The following is a 17,485-nucleotide window of genomic DNA, read 5'->3' on the forward strand; positions in this document are numbered from 1 at the left end:
TCCCGTCTGTACGTGTGGAAGGTCAACAGAATTGGTGTCCTGGTGGCGGACATGAGAATCTTCACCTCATCCGATACGCCCCAAACAACATTGCTGCTGGTGAGCAATTTCACCCTGTGTACATCCATAGTGTTCAGCAGATTCTGAACTTCCATTTTTACAAAGTCCTGTTGAATATTCTTGTCCAACTGAGCCGCCCGCTGACTTGTGTAAAAAATGTAATTATGAAATCGACACGACTCGATTAGTGCCTTCCTACTCTTGTCACGCAAATTTTGGATTAGTAATTTCTTAATGAGGAAGCATTTTATGGACAAAACGTGTGACTTCTTCACGTACCTTTGGTATTTAAAAAAAATAAAATTATCCATGTTGATGATGTCTTTTTCATTTTCCCTACCATTTGTGGTGTCCCCATGTTTATCACTTTCTCCTCCCGTGGGAAGGTTTTTTCTGCTCTTCTGGGGAAAGAGAATCATGAGTATGTTTCTGACGGGGTTCGTCTTGCGGGCAAACATCTCCGTGTTGAAAAGCACGCACTGGTGATCCAGGTGATGCCCGTCTAACGCGCTCACAATTTGCGTTTTTTCTTTGCGTCCGCCATCGGACAGTTCCTCCACTGCGTACTGTTGCTTCCGCTCGTGGGGGAGAACCAAGTCGACCAAGTACTCATCATCGATGTAAGTGTGCAAATTCATGAAGAGCTGGTATAGAAAGAGGAAAGATTGGAAGCAGAAAAAAACGATGAAGAAGAAAACTCGGTTCCCCAGGTCCACCTTCAGGTACTCAAACAACTGCAAATAAATACAATTCGTGATGGTGCTCTTCTTGTACCAGTACAGCAAATTGCTAACTGCCACCGTTCTTAAAAAGAGACCATACTGCGGGTGACTGTACAAAATCTTTACGATATCATTCAGGCTGAACTGATTGCAGTGCAGAAATAAAACGTTCGAGATGGGCACATATGGGAGCTTGTTCTTCCTCAGCAAAAATAAGTTGTATTTATTCAAAGTCAGCTTGTTGCTTATGCTCACTTGGATCAAATACTGATGGAGGACATTGAGCAGGTCGTTATAAAGGTACATGCAGAGAAAGTTGGTCATTTTGTGAACTCCGTTGTTTGCAAAATTTAGGACCTTCACTATGAAGGTAGAGTAAAGCTTGGGGTTGCTGTGCAGGTGTCTCTTGATGTACTTTACCATCATGAAGAGGGAATATTTGTTAATGTCCTCATTTAGTTCCTTCACGTCCATGTTAAAAAGAGAGTTGTAAAAATGTAAATTTAAGTAGACATATATATATTCTATCTTTTTAAAAACCTTGTAGAATGTGGACAAGTTGTGTCTGTAGTAGTATGAGTAGAGTACCTTGAGCAGCCCTCTGCCCACCTTTATCTTCTGGTCGAAGATTTCAAAGTGGCTTCTATAGAACACGTTAAAGTTGGAATGCAGAGAGGTGTAGCTGAATATGTTGCTGATGTAAGTGCTGATTTTTTTCTCCTTGAAATTATTGTTAAACGTTATGAATAGGTGTCTTATCCGATCCATGTTTTCCTCTTCTAGGGCTCCTCGGTCCATTTTGAGCAGACGATTCATGTCGCTGTTTTTGATGCTCCTGGATTTGTGCTTCACGAAGAGGTTGTCAATTCGTACCGGTTCACTCGTACGATAAGCATCAGTAATTTTTCCCCTTTCGTGGTGTGCGCTCCCACGGCCGGGGTCTACCTCTCCCCTCTTCCGTCCAAAGAAGAAACTCTGGAAGTTCCACTTGGCCTTCCTACTAGGCTTACCCTCCTCATCTTCATCATCATCGTCATCCTCATGATCGTCGTCAATGCCATAAATCCCATAATTGTGGTAAAAGGCACTGCCACTCGTTGATCTAATTGCTTCACTTGGGGGTCCTTTTTTCTTTCCCTTCTTCTGCTTCTTCTCCTTCTCCTCTTTTTTTTTCCCTTTCCCTTTTTCCTTCTTCTTCTCCTTTTTTCCCTTCTCTTTTTCCTTCAGCTTCTCCTTCTTTCTCTTTTTCTTGTTCATTCTGGCTAATTTGGCTTTGTAATTGTCCGACAGAATCTTATAGTTGTGAAAGTAGTTAATCGAGGGGTCCTTCACTTTGCAGCTTTTCTTCGACAGGTTCTTGTCCGCAAAAAGGTAATTCCTTATGGACAGATTCCTGGAGCTTTTTGGGACATCGTGTTTTTTCCTTCTCCTCAGGAAGAAGCTCATCCTGCTCACACTCTTCTTCTTCTTCCTCCTACTGGTGGCTTTGTTCTTCTCCCTCTTAGCCCTGCTGTTTTTTTTGCTCCCCCCACCGTCACTGCTGCTGTTGCTGCTCCTGTGGTCACTTACGTTGCCTTTCCCGCTACCGCTGCTGCACATGTGGTTCGTGTCAATTTCGACTTGCTTCTTCTTTCCACTGCCGGCCGCCATGCCAACATCGACGGGGGTAGTTCTGCGGCTGTTCGCGCCCGGCTTCATTTTCTCACCGTTGTAATTCCCACGGGTGAGTTTGCACGAACCGAAGTCTTCGCCCTCCTCCTCAAGCACATTGCGCCTACTCAAGGAGCTGCTTCCGTTCGCATTCGCCTGATACGTCACGTAACTGGACTGGTAGGCACTTCGGTCCGCGTCCCTTCTATGCTTCCGCTCCGAAACGGCTTTGACGTTATTGCGATTACTTCCGGAGTGTAAAATGTGATCTCCACTTTGGTAACTATTCTTCTTCTTCACCTGGCTATTTTCCAAGCACACGTATTTTATATTATTGAAGATACACATATCTGTAAACAGCTTACACTTGTATAGGTTGATGTAAATGCTCTCCGCAAGGTACAGCGTACTCATTATGATGAAGTCTAGGTTAAGCAGATGCCTCGTGTTGATAACTATTTCGTTTTTGACGTTGGAGCTATGGATATTGTCCAATTCCTTTTTCCTTCTAAACGGTGTGTAGGCAAAGAGGCAGAACCCTTTCTTCTTCATATCCTTATATTTGTACTTCAGCTGGTACATATACATGAGGCAATTGTAAATTAAGTTGCAGACATGAATGTATTTGTTTATACACATGCACCGAAGCTCTTCCTTCAAGTGGTAGTCGTACAGCCTCCTTTTGTTTCTCTTCTGATAGGTCAGCAGGTACTTGTACGCGTTCAGAAGTTCCACGTCTTTCTCCCGCACCTTCCGTGAGCAGAGGTCGTCGTCATCGCGGTGATGGTGGTGTTGGCCTCTATCCCGATTGTCAAGGTCCTCACCCTCGTCGTAGCTGCCGTCCTCCTTGCCATTCTTCTCATTCCTATCATAAATGGCGTCGTCCTGGCCCCTCACGTTGACACCTCTCTTGGGGATCCCGGAAGCTCTCATCAGGCTTCTCCCGCCCCAGTCGCTGCTCCCTCCGCAGGAACTACACCTCGCATGTTCCTCTGCGTCTACAAAATCGTCATCAAAGGAGTAACCATTTCCTGTTTTGCTCCTCACCTGTCGTCTCCCCCCTGCTCCTGTTCCTCTTCCCTTCTTGTTCCCCATTCGGGTAACCTTATTTTTAAAATAGGAGATAATCCCTCCGGCGTACTTTCCAATGGTGCTACTATGCTCCTCATTCTCCGTCTTGGCGCCCTCCTTGCTTCGTCGCGATGGTTCCTTCGGGCGTATGGGGGTGGAGACTTCCCTAGTAAGTTGGCTATCTTCACTCTTAAGCTTCTCCCCTTTCTGGGTGAGATTCTCCCCGGAGGAATGATCCCCCTTTTGTGCGCCAATCTCCTGGAAATGTCCAACTGTTGGCTTCACTCCAAAATTAATTTCTTCCTCATGAGTTTTTATGTCTCTGTCCATATGGGCGTCAATCTGAAGGGGGCTTCTTATCCCACCTGCATGCTCCACCGAAACGGCCATCTTCTTATCCCCTTCTCTTTTGTAAAACATTTCGAAATAGCCTTCTTGGGTTTTTTTGCCAACTCTGTTTGAGTCCTTCACAGCGGGGTCATTTTCTCCACCCGGCTCCACTTCAACATATGGAAGGGAGTCTTCCCCGTCACTGTCACTTACGTGGTTAGCAGCCATTCTTGGGTTCCTCTTTCCAGGCGGTCTCTCGCCATTGGCAACTCCGCTGGCAGGATCGCTAATAACTGCCCTCATAGTATCTTGCTTTGATATCCTCCTCACAGCGGGCTTCCCCTTCTTGCCGTGGCGCACAAGACCCAAATTCACGGGGAGGGCGTTCCTATGGTAGCAGCCAACAGAATATTTATTCGCGCAATTGACGCAGTAAATGTCTGGCAGGACGTTCTCAAAATTGTGGAAAAAAAAACACAAGAATAGAAATCCCTTCTGGAGCAGGAGCCTGTTAAAGTCAAAGATGTCACTGATGCAGATGGTGTTCACCTGGTTTCTGAAGTTTACAAAGGCCTTCTTCCTCTGTCGGCATCTGCTCATCTGAAACATGTACACATTAAAAAAGGAGAAAAAATTACGCAAGCTGTAGTCGTAAAGGAAGTAACTATATTTGTACTTGGCATACAGATCGATTACATAGCTGTACGAGTGGAAAAAGTTCGAGGTGTAATTAAAAATCTGGACAATCGACAAAAACACGATGCATAGAAAGTGGTAATTTATCTTGAGCGCTTTAAAATTATACAAGTAAATGTTATTCATGCTCTGTATATGCAGATTATCGTATATATCCCTAATTTTTGTATTTTCCTGGAGGTAAAAATTTAGAAAAAGAGAAATGCTCGATATGTCCTTGAAGCAATCTAACAGGTAAAAGATGTTCTTCATGCTTCTCTCGAAGTAGTCTCTCATGTGCTGCTTGGTTTTTTTCTTTAGCACTTCCTTCACCTCTTTGAATGCGTCTTTGTAAATGTAGTCGTCGTACTGGCTCAGGCTACCGTCGCTGTCATCCTGCTCGGCCCGCTCCAAGGTGGTGTTCCCCCGGGCGACTCTACTGCAGCTTATGACGCCTGCTACGACTCCTACATCTCTTACACCTCCTAAGTTCCCCTCCCCGAAGCAGTGAAACTTCTCATCGGCCACCTTCTTATAGTTGTGGAAATACAAATTGCCGCTCCGGTAACAACTGAGATGGTAGAAGGTCTTCATATGCTGCAGCGCGTTCAAGCAATTCACCAGGCGATACATGTAGCCATTTCTGAAAATGGCTTTCATTTCCCTCATCAAAGAAAATGAGGTATAATTTATGGTAAGAAAGGTCCTACTAAAGAGGAGACAAAACTCCAACGTGACGACTAAATAGTTACACAAATAGGGGATGTTTAAAAAGTATATCTGCACAATTTTGTTCATTAAGTAGTGTTTGTATTTCTCCAGCAGAGTGATCTTCCTCTGCACTATTTTATTTTCCGTGAGGTTTATATTTTGGTACGTGAGAGACAAGTAGTTCGTAAATAATAGAAGCAGGAGTGTGTTGTTAATAAGGGTGGTGTACCTGTCCAGGACGTACTTATGCGGCATGTCGCTTCTAAATAGGTTCCTGTGCATTCGTATGCTGCTCTCTCTTATATAGTCATTCACGTAACGCTTAATCATAAGCATGTCGCTTTCGAGGAAGCTCCTCTCCCTTTTGCTCAGGCGAGACAGTTTGCAGTGTCCTCTTGGCTTCTGTGGCTCGTCGAGCCCCGTCCTCTCTGCGGCGTTTTTCTCCGCGCAGTGGCTGTCGTCCGCCGGTACAGCCGCTTCCCCCCCACAGCGGTCCACCAGATAATTCCCCACCCATATGGACTTTGCAGTCATCTTGGCCAACATCTTCACAAACTTGTAGAAGACAAAAAAGTAGTAATTGAAAAAGGCGTACTTGTAGTTGTACACACAAAGGATGGTAGACAACGTGTACAATACGTATATATATTTCTTCTTAATGCTAAGCTTGCAGACGTTGCCGCTTCTTCCCACGTTGTGGCTCGTTTCCATGATGCCACTTCCTCCCATGGTGCCGCTTCCCCCAAAAGAGTTGTTCACAATGGTGTCCAAATTGACGCTGTAAATACTTTTAAGCCTCTTGCCCTTCTTTCTGAAAATGCTGTAGTAAAAATAGAAGAAGTAGAATTTGATGTTCTTCTTAACAATTTTTGAAATTATATAGATGTAGTTATTATTGAGTGTATCCATGTTCAGGTTATTGATGTTGGTGGCTAGGAAGACGCTGATCACAAAATTGACTGTGTTCATATACTCCTTGATGTGCTTCCTGTTGTAGAGAATTCGCTTGCTTATCTTAATGTCGTAGAGGTTGCAAATAAATGTGTTTCCTCCCCTGATTTTTTTCAGAACCTTGAAATAGTTCGCGTCGTTGTTTAGCGTGTCGTTTCGCATCACAAGACGGGGGCGCATACGTTGATGCGATGGATTCGATTGCTCTGGTTGATGAGACTGCTCCGGTTGAGGCGGCTGCTCTGGTTTCCGCGATTGCTGCGACTCATCACTGGTGTTCTCAAGAAACTCCTTAAACTCCTTATTCGTCTCGAAGAAGTTGGAGTTAATTTTCCTCCTCCTTCGGCCGATTATACGGTAGTTCGAGCGCCCGCGGCTGTTCCCCATCGAGAGGAGGCCGCTTGTTGAGTGCAAACCCTTCAATGTCGCCCTTCCGCTGCGGCCTCTCTTCGGGGAACTCCTTCTGCCGGTCGACGAGGGGGCGCTCCTCGAGTGTGGGAGTGAACCGTGTAGGGGTGAACCGTGTGGGTGGTCTCCCTCCTCCAGTAGCTCCCTTGCCTCAGCGATCACCGAACCACTAGAAAGACCGCCTACCCCTTCCGCGCCCTGCTCACCACGGTCCGGGAACGAGGAACACAACTCTTTGGCCCTGCGCCCCTGGGACACTTCCTCGTAATAACAACGCCCGTCATAGTCATCGTCCTCGTCGTCCTTCTCCTCCTTTTCCAGCCTCTCCTCCACCCTCTCCTTATGCCTTCCTCGGTACCTCCTGACATACTTGTTCACACAGAAAATGTAAAACTCATAGTAGAAGAAAGAGTACAGGTTTAGAAAAAATTTGCAGCAATTTAGCATCTTCAAAAAAAGGAGATAATTTATGGTAATGTATAAATTGACTTTGTAAATAATCTTTATGATGGTGCTCTTCTTCTTATCGATAAAATTCTTAAATTTCTTTTTCTCCTCGTAGATCATCTTGGAGAATGCATAATCCAGGCTGCTCTTCTCGAGGTTCTTCAAAAAACAAATCAGAAAGCCTCCATCGAATAAGATGCTAAACTTCAATTTGAAGATCTGATCAAATATGAAATAAATATAGTTCCGGATTATCTTATTATAACTCATTATATTCATTTGCAAAAATAAGGTGGAGAAAATAACGCTGTAGTCGTGAAATTCTCCCATGTCATGCAGGAAAGTGGAAACTTTAAAATGAATTAACTTTTTCACATTTTTGTGGATATATTTATTCCTGAAGATGGCCTTATCGATAAGTAGGTACAGCGTATACAGGATGAATTCCTTCCTCTTCATACTTTCGATGTAGTGCATTATGAGAACATATAACTTGTCCACATCGTTATTGTTCACCTCCACTTGAGAATTGTTCTCAGTTCGATCCTCTTTGATTGATTTTATAATTTCTATTTTGCATACACTATGTATGTTGTTCTTGTTTAAATATTTGATGCTCAGAACGGGGGTTATCTCTGCAATTTTGCTTTTAATCAAATCTACTTCACTCCCTTGGAGGTAATCCCTCTGGTAAATTTCGAAATAAAGCAAAGTGAAGTATAACTTATAAAAGTACAGCGACAGCATCGTTATATATTTGTTGTACTTCCTCACGTCTTGGTACAGGTAATGGAAGGTGTTGCTGAACAGGTATGTCTTCAACCGGTCTATCGTGCCCGTCAATACCTTCAGGGCTGCCTTGCGATTGCTCGCTCGCTGCAGCAGGGGGCACTTACTCGTCGGGAGGTTATGCCTCCCAGCTCCTACCTTCTTCATTTCCTTCATCACATCTTCCTCCACTCGCGCATACTCCTTTTCCACTCCTTGCAACACAATTCTTCCTACCGCGTTACCCCGCACAGGGGAAGCCTCACCTGCATCGTGTCCCTCTTTCGAAGCGGCTCTCCCGTACTGTTTCGGGTTGTTATTCCTCACCTTTCGACCGAGTTTCCTCCTGTTCGTTAAGGAGTTTGCAGCACCCCTTCCTAATGCGCTCCCTCCCCCCCCCACGCGCAGGACATCGGTGCGGGACAGAGGCTTCCTCTCCACGAACGAAATTAGAAAAAGCAGCAGTGCACAAATGTACTTGTAGATATGTACATACGGCATTACACTCTCAAAATACTTCAAAATAAGGAGGAGGTAGCGACTCATGTGGTCACCGGCGTCTTGCTTGCAAACGCAGTAATTGTAATTTATAAATAAAAAATGGAGCAACAAATTCCCTTCTCTTTTTTCCCTTCTCTTGGGTTGCCAATATCTGCATCCTTTACTGGCTTGAAAATCTTTAACGATGCTTTCACTTTTGCTTTGTAGTTTTAAGTCGCTTTGTCCAAAGGGACCCAATGAGCCGACGGAAGCATTACCCACAGGGTGATCATACAGATCATTCAGTCCAGGCTTCATCTTCTTTATCTTCTCCTTTATATTCAAGCTGATATTAAAAATGACTTTCCTGTTTAGCTGTTTCTTCTTCAGCAAAAAGTACTCATTAATATAGTCATTCAGATTGTGCAAGAATTTTAAATTAAATAAGAATCTGAAATAATAATGCTCATTGTCAAAGTAGGAGATCTTGTAATTTAAGATTTTCCTTAGGAAGGTGTAATTGGAGTAGCTATGCTTCTTCTCTATGCTCGAAAGGACAAAGGTTTTATTCTTGAAGAAGAAATTTTTTTTTTTTCTTTTTTCACTGCCTTTCTTTTTACTACTATACAAGTTAAACATTTGATTAAAGAACGACACATTCTCAATCAGGTGCCTCTTATTTTTCGCCATATGGCTCCTCACAAATGAGCTGAAGTTATGCTTAAAAATGGGCTTATAAGTAAAAATATTGTTGCAGTAGTAGTGCAGTTTGTTAATGTATATTCCTAGGTAGTTGTTACAGTTGCTTTCCATATCATCTAGGAAGTTCTTCTTTTTTGTTCTTTTTATTAGTTGGGACAGAAGATGCTTCATGAGCAGGGGGAAGTACGCCTTGGTGTAGATTTCATCCCTCCCTCGGGTGGCCCCACGGTTACAGCGGGAGTGGTCCCTCTTGCGGAGGCATCCGTTAGTGCTACTCCTGTTGGTGTGATTTAGCCGACTCAATTCATTCCTCACCTTTGCACCATCGGCGACGTCGATTGTGCTCCCCGACGACAATCCCCCAATGGGTGCTTCTCCCCCCAAATTGGCCCAATTCAACTTCACGTAACTATTCACCAGGATGACAAAACTGTTCTTTTCGTTTACAACCAGATTGGCACTGATCAGGGGGGCTCTCCTTAAGCCACAACCCCCGTGAGCAGCTGAAACATCACTGTGATAATAGCCAAGGTTCGGATTCTCATTCTGTTCCGTTCGATCTGCCTCCTGCAAACATTTCGAACGAGGAACACTATTCTGCTGCCACTCGATGACGGCACATCCGTCTGTCTTCCCAGCATACGTTCCCACCACTGTTTGAAAAAATTTACTTAACTTCTTATCATTCCAAAGGAGGCACTTCAAAATGGGAAAGGTGTAATTCCCCACCAGTGGAGTGCTGATCACATTTTTCAGCACCACGTCGAAGAAGAATATCGAAAGGTTCACAATTCGAGTGACTTCCATTTCTCCGATGTGGATACGTAGCATTCTTTTAACGAGGGAGAATTTATTATATCCCAAAATACTTCGTACCTCATTTGGGGTTACATGCAGAAGGAGGATTACCAGTGGATAAATTTCGTACAGGTGAAAAATGCAGCTGTTGAGCAAATACATGTAGACCGTATTTCTAATGGTTGATCTATTGGCTTCTCCTCTTCTGTCCCGTACTTTTCTCTTATCACTTCGGTTTATTATATAAAAAAGGATGTTACAGTAGTACTCGTAGAGGTAGAACAGCCGGTCGTATGTCATCATCATGATGTTGTTGTTTTTCCTTTCATCACCTCCGTTAACAATGAGGAAAATTTTTTCCATCGTCGACTTGGTCACCCTCCCGATCGTCTCGTGCAAATAGACAGTTAAATATATTCTGTCTTTCTTCACTAACAGGATTTCCACCAATCGAAGTAGCTTCAAAAATACGAATTGGCTGACCGTTCTTCTTTCCATGAGGAGGATGTAACCGTTCTTTCCATTCTGTTCATCCGTTAAGGGACTACTACTCCCCTCGTGTGGACTCGGCTGAGACACCTCCCTCCTCTTCAACCTCATGAAAGGGGGTTCTTCCCCGTGCGGCCGCAGCAAGTGCCGCTCAACGGTGTTCGTCACCACACTGAGGAGGGTAACACTGCAAAAGGGGCTCTTCCCATTATTCAAAATGTACCTCTCCACGTGTTTCAAAACTTTGAGCTTACTCATATAGTCACATACAAAGATTACCATGTTCTGGTAATACACCAATAACGCATTGGAACCCTTGCCCTTCTTCCCCAAGTGGTATAAATATCTCCTGATAAAAATCTCAGCCACATGGTAGACATAATCGTAAAAACAAATAAACAATTTTTCCGTCTTGCAGTTCTCTCTTATATGACAAAAAAAAAAAATAATTGAAAAAATTAACTTGGAAATCATGTACAAGTTTTCTTCATTTAAAACTTCATAAATTCTGTACTTGTACATGTTAATTAAGAAGGTTAATAATATTTTCAAATGATTGAGAGTTATTAATTTTTGCAGTTGACTTTTTTTTTTTTTTTGGAATGCAAATTTTTGTAGCGTCACAAATGTGCGTATGTGCATATACTGAACGAACAACTGAAGGGAGGTGTCCTCTTTGTACTTTCCACTGAGCGACACAAAATAGGAGATATGAGTGATGATGTAGCTAAACAACAGATTCAGTTTGCTCAATTTGAGACCCAATTGCAAATCGGATTCCTGCGCCTCTGGGTTCCCCCTTTGTTCTTTCTTCCCTGCGGATGCTCTGCTTTGGAACAATTCCCCCAGGTGACCTTCGAAGGATGAAAGGAGACTCAGGTACAGCACCAAAACGTTGTTGCGCCTATAGAAGAGGGGGGGGAAAATAAAAATGGTGGATTCACATATCTATATGGAAACTCCTCTTCACACTTCTACATACTTCTACACACTTCTACAACACACTTGTGCGCAATGTTGGTGAGTCTCTTTCTGCTTTTCCTGCCACTCATTTCGGACGTACTCCAGGTGACTCTCCTCCAGAGAGTTACAAAGGTAAAAAATCAGCGCCGTTTTCTTCCTTCCGGCGAGCCCGCAGCGGACCACATACTTGAATATGTTCTCTATGTTGACATCCTTGAGCGCCTACCACGCGACACAAAAAAAAAGAAGCAGGGGAATACATTAGGGTGCTGCGACACCCTGGAGGGCGGAGACTCCTAATGGAAAAACATCACTCGCAATAACAGCTTTGCTATATAATCATCAGCGTAGAAGTACCCCATGTGTAAACACAAGTTGTCTGATTTTTCTACGCAACGGGCATATTACTCTGTTTCTTTCCTCCAGTTCGTTTTTCCCCATGATGGGATGATCTCCAATGTGTTCGCTCCTTCGTGGAGAAATGTAAAACCAGGGGGTAGGGGGGGCTGTGCTTCTTGTCCTCCTACTTCGTCATCAAGTCGGACGAATTGACAAATACGAAAAAAAAGAGAAAGGGGGGGAGAGATATACACAAAAAAAAAAAAATTACCAAGAACAAAGAAAAAAAGAAAAAATAATAAAATAAAGTTGAATAAAATAAACTTCAGTAAAATAAAGAACAAAGTATTGGTTCATCAAATGGTGCAGGAGAATTGGTCAGCCAATGGGCAAACCAAATGGTGAAGAAGCGAAATGACCACACTATGGTGGGGTGCCGCGATAAAGTAACAAAATTGCAAAGTGGCACGTTAAATGAGACAGTCAAACGGAAACGCACGAAACAGCGTCACAAAAAGGTGGACAAGGGGTACCTATCGGGGTGACAGGTGCAGAACGGAAAAAAAAAATTTCATCCGCGTGTGTGTATATATACCCCTAAGTAAACACGGTGGGGGTAAAGAAAAGAGACCGCGCGAGAAAAAACGGGCAACCGATAACCCGCAACATGAACTTCCTCAAGAATGAGGAAGAAGGGCCAGCCAAGGAAACATGACCGCAATGACACACAAAGGCGATTGCACAATCACATAGCTTATCGCAAAGTAACACATAAGGACGCCTAGCAGGATTAACAAAAAAGAGTTGCCTCATGTAAAAATGGCACCCCATTTACTGTTAACAAGAACGTGGTCACAACTTCTTCACAAAAAAAAAAAAAAATGAAGGTGCCGCTAGGCTAAAGCATTTTTGTTATTTTGCCTTCAGTTGATTCTCAAACTTTACCCTTTCATGTAAGGGCTGGTCTGCTCTAAGCTCGTTCCACGTGGCAACTTGTGCAGCATTCGCGCGGAGGCATAGGAAGGTGGCTGCAGGTGCGTATAGGCATACGTGTAAGCGTGGTACATATGTATGCCCTAGTGGCCCCCACGCCAAGCACATTACACGCATAAACTACGCACAAAACCGGAGCGACAAATGATGCAGGAAGTTTGCGGGAAGTTCGTGAAAAGTATGGAAATTGTTGAGTTTCAAATTATCTTCATTTGGGTGGCGTACACTGGGGGGGAAAAAACAGAACGCTCTGTGCACGTTTTTGTTCTTTACCTATTGGGGCCCACTTGTCAATTGTCAGGAAAGGCAAAATAGCCCAAGGGGAGAAAAAAACGAACGATAGCCTCGCTTTTTTTTTTTTCGTTTTTTTTTTACTTTTTTTCAGTCGCGAGCTGTCATTTATTTTTTGGCGTACTTGGATGCATACGCACGTATCATCCCCTGTGTCACCTTTTCTTCCCGCTTACGTTTTGTAGCGGGCGCGTGAACTAGTTCCCACCCCACCCCGGCGGCATTTCACCCGAGTCGCCCAACGGTTTCCGCTCTTGACAAAGACGAGTCGCCATCGGCGTGTATGCAGCTATATATATGAACATACATTTATGTATCCATTTATATGAATACATTTTATTTACGAACTTCTCCCGAGTGGGCAGATTTCCCCCCAGTTGCAGCTGCCAAATCGTCCCATTTTTTGGTAAACATGAATGTCCGTCCTTTGAGGTGATGGCAAAATTGCTGTTGTCCTCGAGGGATCATTACGTTTAAATTACCCTTTTTCTGATCGCCGTTCCAATTTTCCCCCTTTACAGAACTTCCGCAAGTTGCTCCGTTGTGTGGATTAATTTTGTGCACTATGCTTTCGCCCGGGGGGAGGCCTCGCCGCGTCGTTATGCATTACGTGAAGGAAGGTGAATCAAAGTTTGCGCTGTATATTATGTATGCAATTTTTTTTTTTGCGCGACTTGGATAGCTTTTGCAGCATTTCCTGTATATACCTTTGCAAGGCTATAACAGAACTTTTTCGCATTATCTGAGGCAACGCGGAATCCGATGGTATGCCAAAATTTCCGCACGCATAAGCAGTTACGTACTTGCAAGAATGAGGAAACCGTTCGCCTCCCCTGGCAAGGGATAAACATTTTTTTGCTCCTTAAATTTTTTTACCTTTTTTATTTAAAGCATTTTTTTCGGGGAACCCCTACATTAAGTACCGACGCAGTGGTTTGTTACAGGGCGGTTTCTACAGATAATCTCATTTTGCTGCAACAACAAATGGGGATATATGACCGGATCGATGATTGAAACGGGCGAGGGGACGACGTGACATCCTCGGGCCGCGCCCCTACCCTCCTGAAACGCGACGTGTTGGCTTCCCTTGTCTTATGTATCACGCAACGGGTTTCCCAACTGAGGCAACTCTCGCGTGCGTCAACAGAGGAATATATAAATACATATACATACTGAAGCCTGGAGTGGCCCTTTCCCCGAACTAGTCAACGCGTCAGCATTTCGAAGGCCAAACCTGTGGCACTTAGGAAGGAGCGCGGAAAGGCACACCTGGTAGGAGAAACCGTGCAACACTCACAAACATTGCCCAACAGCGTTTCCCCATCCTCTACGCGAACATGGAGGAAGAAGATCACAGCGACAAGGAGAGCGTAGGAGACGATCGCGTGGACGACAGGGACGACAAGCCTAAAAGGAGTTACGACAAAATGGTAGAAGAAATAAAAATCGAAAACAGCAAGTCATACATCTCGAAAATTAGCGTGCCATTATTGAAAAAAAAGTATTTTAAGTATTTTCTTAAAATACTGGACTATGCGTACTATGCCAAAGTAACAGCCATGCATATCATAAAAACAAATGAGCAGATGGACGAACGGAAGAAAAAAATTTTGAAAAACAAATTCGTTGTCATAGGCCTAACGCAGGTTGTCAAAGCAATTAGGAAAGGAATGGAAGGCATTGCCTTCTTGGCTATAGACGTATTTCCAATCGACATAATATGTCACATGCCCGTTTTCTGTGAAGAACATAGGATACCTTACACCTTCGTTACGACAAAGAATAAGCTGGCCCGTTTGTGCAAACTAAAACGATCAGTCACCTGCTTGTTTCTCCCTAAACCTAGCATCGACATAGACAATTTTGAGGATACCGTCAATGAGTTTAGCAGTAAGAAGATGATTAGCAACTACGCCAAGCTGTACGAGAAGATGCTCTTCGCCGTGAAGAAGAACCATCCGTTCTTTCAGTCATAGAGGGAGGTGTATTGGGTGGGAAGAGACACTACCGCCCTGCAATTCTTTGCAGCCTTTTTTTCCGTGGCCTTTTTAACCGCTCCGTCGGGCGCCGCTGCCAATGTAGTTAGCTCCTCATTTTTAACATTTTCCTAATTTATTTTCACGACAAGTTATTTGCACAACGTTATTGTTCCCCCTCTTCGCGGAAGTCTGTCTTTTTTCTTTTTTTTTCTCTTTTTTGTGCGTAATTTAACCGCTTAATCTTAACGTGTTCTAAGTGTTGAGAAGTTTTAACTTACCGTTGGGACGCCCGTTTGTTCCCCAGTATACGACCCACTCAGTGGGTCACCATATGTTTGTAGCGTTTTCCCCGCCTTCCAGGTCTGCCTTACGCGTCACACACATGGCGCCGAATGTATAGCTCCAGACGCAACTGACATTTTTACACGGGGGTGTTTTTAAAAATGGAGAAATTATCAATTTGTTGAGAAGTTTTATCTGGAAAGGGGTGCCAGTTGGGGCGAACTTGGCGGCACTTTTAGGTGGACTTTTAACGGCAGACTCTGCGTGCTTCCACGCGGATGTGGAGAGCCTTTCACCTTGTGTCGACGCGTGAATGAAGCACAAACAAGTGGGAGGACACCGTCGTTTATACAAAGACATCTATTTTTCTGCTTCTCCAGGGATCAAAGTGGCAACACCATTTGGGCGTTTCTGCTGCATTTACAAAATGGGAAACGTTGCGTTCGTGAGGTCATTTGAGGGGGGGCCTGCTAAAGCTCTAGGAAGCCGTTATGTTCCTCCCCACAGAGGTATCCACATAAGCATATACACACATGCATACACACTTATATGCTCTTGTGTGCATTTTCTTCAGTGGAATGCTAACTGAGAAGAAAGGCAATCGCGAGCAGGACGAGCACGCTGCAGAAGCTGCGGGAGTCGGACGACTTCTCCCCGCTGTTGGTGTCCGTGTTTGTCTTATGAACTTTCCCCCAATTTGGAAGGCCCCCATTTGGAAGCCCACCGTTTGGGTGTCCCCTACTCGCGTGCTCATCACTCACGTGCGGAGCGTCCCTCCTGTTAAACTCCTCCAAGTAGTTCAACACTTGAAAATTGCCGTCCCGCCCCTCGCTGGCCAAGTTGTCCGACGTGGAGGGCAGGAAGTAGAGCCAATTTTCTGAAAATATTTCATTCTGTTCCTTTTGCAACTTTCTAATCTCGTTTATATTTTCAATTTCTTCCGTCAGGGTCTGATTTAACGAGGCGATGTTGTTCAGCAGCTGGGTCTTAATGTCCTTCAATTTGTTGGTCTTTTCCGATATGTTCTGTACTGACTGGAGCCAGGTATGAATATCCTTTTGTAATTTCTTTGAGTTATCCTCCAGTAAGTTAATTTCTTCGTAGCTTTTTTTTTCTTTATTTAATTTCTCGTTGTTCTTTATTTCGTTCTGTACATATTTGGCCAGGCTTTCTTCACTCGTCTCCTCTCCCTTAGGATGGGTATCCGGCAGTGTGCCATCAGTGTTGTGCACACTCTCGCCTCCACTTGGTTTTACCTGACCGTATGCATTTCTATCCTTGCTTTTTAAACTTTTATGTAGCATTTTTAGCTTGTTCATATGCTTTTTAAACTCCTTCTTGTGATCAATATTTTCCATTCCTCCTGTGTGCACTTCTTCGTGGTGCCTAATTTGTACTTCCGATGTTTTATACAACACGTGCTTGTCCCCGCCCCCTTGGGCATCCTGCTCCGTCCCCCCATCTTTTGGGCCCTTCATCTTGGGGGTGAACAAATAATCGTACAACATCTTCCCCTTGTCACTTATATTTAATTCGTCGCATCTGACCGGGCAGCTCTGGAGGAGTGTGTTTATTACCAGAATGCACGAGAGGCAAAGGAAAACATTCATCATATGTCTGCACAGGTAGGCTGGATGCCAAAAAATTGGGAAAAAAAAAATAAAGAAACAGCGAAAATGAAGAGGAAAAAAAATAAATAATAAGAGACATGGGGGGGGGAAGATACAACACTACAGGTGCAAACACTTGTGGTTGCAAAGGAGAAGAGTTTTCCCCATTGGGCGCCGCAGTCGAGGAAAAGTACAATTAAGTAAAACATTTACGCATGCGGAAGTTCACTCAGGGGTCCGTACACTGTAACGTTCACTCTGCCGTACATTGCAACACTCAGTTTCTGTTCTGTTGCAAACGGCCACCTGGTTGTTTGTCTATACGTATGCAACATGCGTGTGTGTGTTACGCGTGTGCCTCTCCATGCACATGGGCGATTTTTTTTTTCTTTTTTTGTTACGTGTTCTTTTAAAGATGTGCTGCTCCCCTTCATGTTATTCACCCACTTCCAGAAGGGCAGATTAATCGGGCTGCAATATCCTTTTGCACGTGGTGCCCTTCCCAGCGCGTTTTTCTTCATGGGGGTAGCGAAATGGACGCAGTCTATTCGTCGCTTTGCACATACGGCAAGAAAACAAAAAAAGGAAGCAGTAAAATTGGAGTCACCCTTTGGGGTAAGAGGCGGCAGCGTGGGGTGTTTAAAATGTGCATGAAGGGAAAATCCATCCTCATGCGTGTTGCTTTTGTCCTTCTTATTGCACATACGTCCATGGGAGAATGCATGTACTACAGCATGTTCGCATATATTTGCAGTCTTCCACTGTT

The 17,485-nt window shown here is 44.0% G+C and overlaps 3 protein-coding genes across 3 annotated transcripts in view; 1 reads left to right on the forward strand and 2 right to left on the reverse strand.

Annotated features, from left to right (window-relative positions):
• C922_04521 (hypothetical protein) overlaps window positions 1-11,666 on the reverse strand; it is a gene marked incomplete at both ends in the record, with an annotated part of 14,012 nt that extends 2,346 nt beyond the window's left edge. Inside the window, 3 exons of the mRNA XM_008820104.1 lie at window positions 13-11,166; window positions 11,326-11,447; window positions 11,634-11,666. Coding sequence (XP_008818326.1) covers window positions 13-11,166; window positions 11,326-11,447; window positions 11,634-11,666 — 11,309 coding nt within the window. The remainder of the gene's footprint in view (window positions 1-12; window positions 11,167-11,325; window positions 11,448-11,633) is intronic.
• Window positions 11,667-14,185: 2,519 nt separating this feature from the next.
• On the forward strand, window positions 14,186-14,824 carry C922_04522 (hypothetical protein; the record flags this gene model as incomplete). Its single annotated transcript, XM_008820105.1, has 1 exon — window positions 14,186-14,824. One exon carries the CDS (start codon window positions 14,186-14,188, stop codon window positions 14,822-14,824), a length of 639 nt encoding a protein of 212 aa, XP_008818327.1.
• An 866-nt stretch (window positions 14,825-15,690) lies between these two features.
• On the reverse strand, window positions 15,691-16,719 carry C922_04523 (hypothetical protein; the record flags this gene model as incomplete). The annotated part of the gene is made up of 1 exon (XM_008820106.1): window positions 15,691-16,719. One exon carries the CDS (start codon window positions 16,717-16,719, stop codon window positions 15,691-15,693), a length of 1,029 nt encoding a protein of 342 aa, XP_008818328.1.
• Between the last annotated feature and the right edge of the window lie 766 nt (window positions 16,720-17,485).

The sequence above is a fragment of the Plasmodium inui genome (genome assembly GCF_000524495.1).
Source record: "Plasmodium inui San Antonio 1 unplaced genomic scaffold supercont1.24, whole genome shotgun sequence".
Classification (NCBI taxonomy): domain Eukaryota; phylum Apicomplexa; class Aconoidasida; order Haemosporida; family Plasmodiidae; genus Plasmodium; species Plasmodium inui.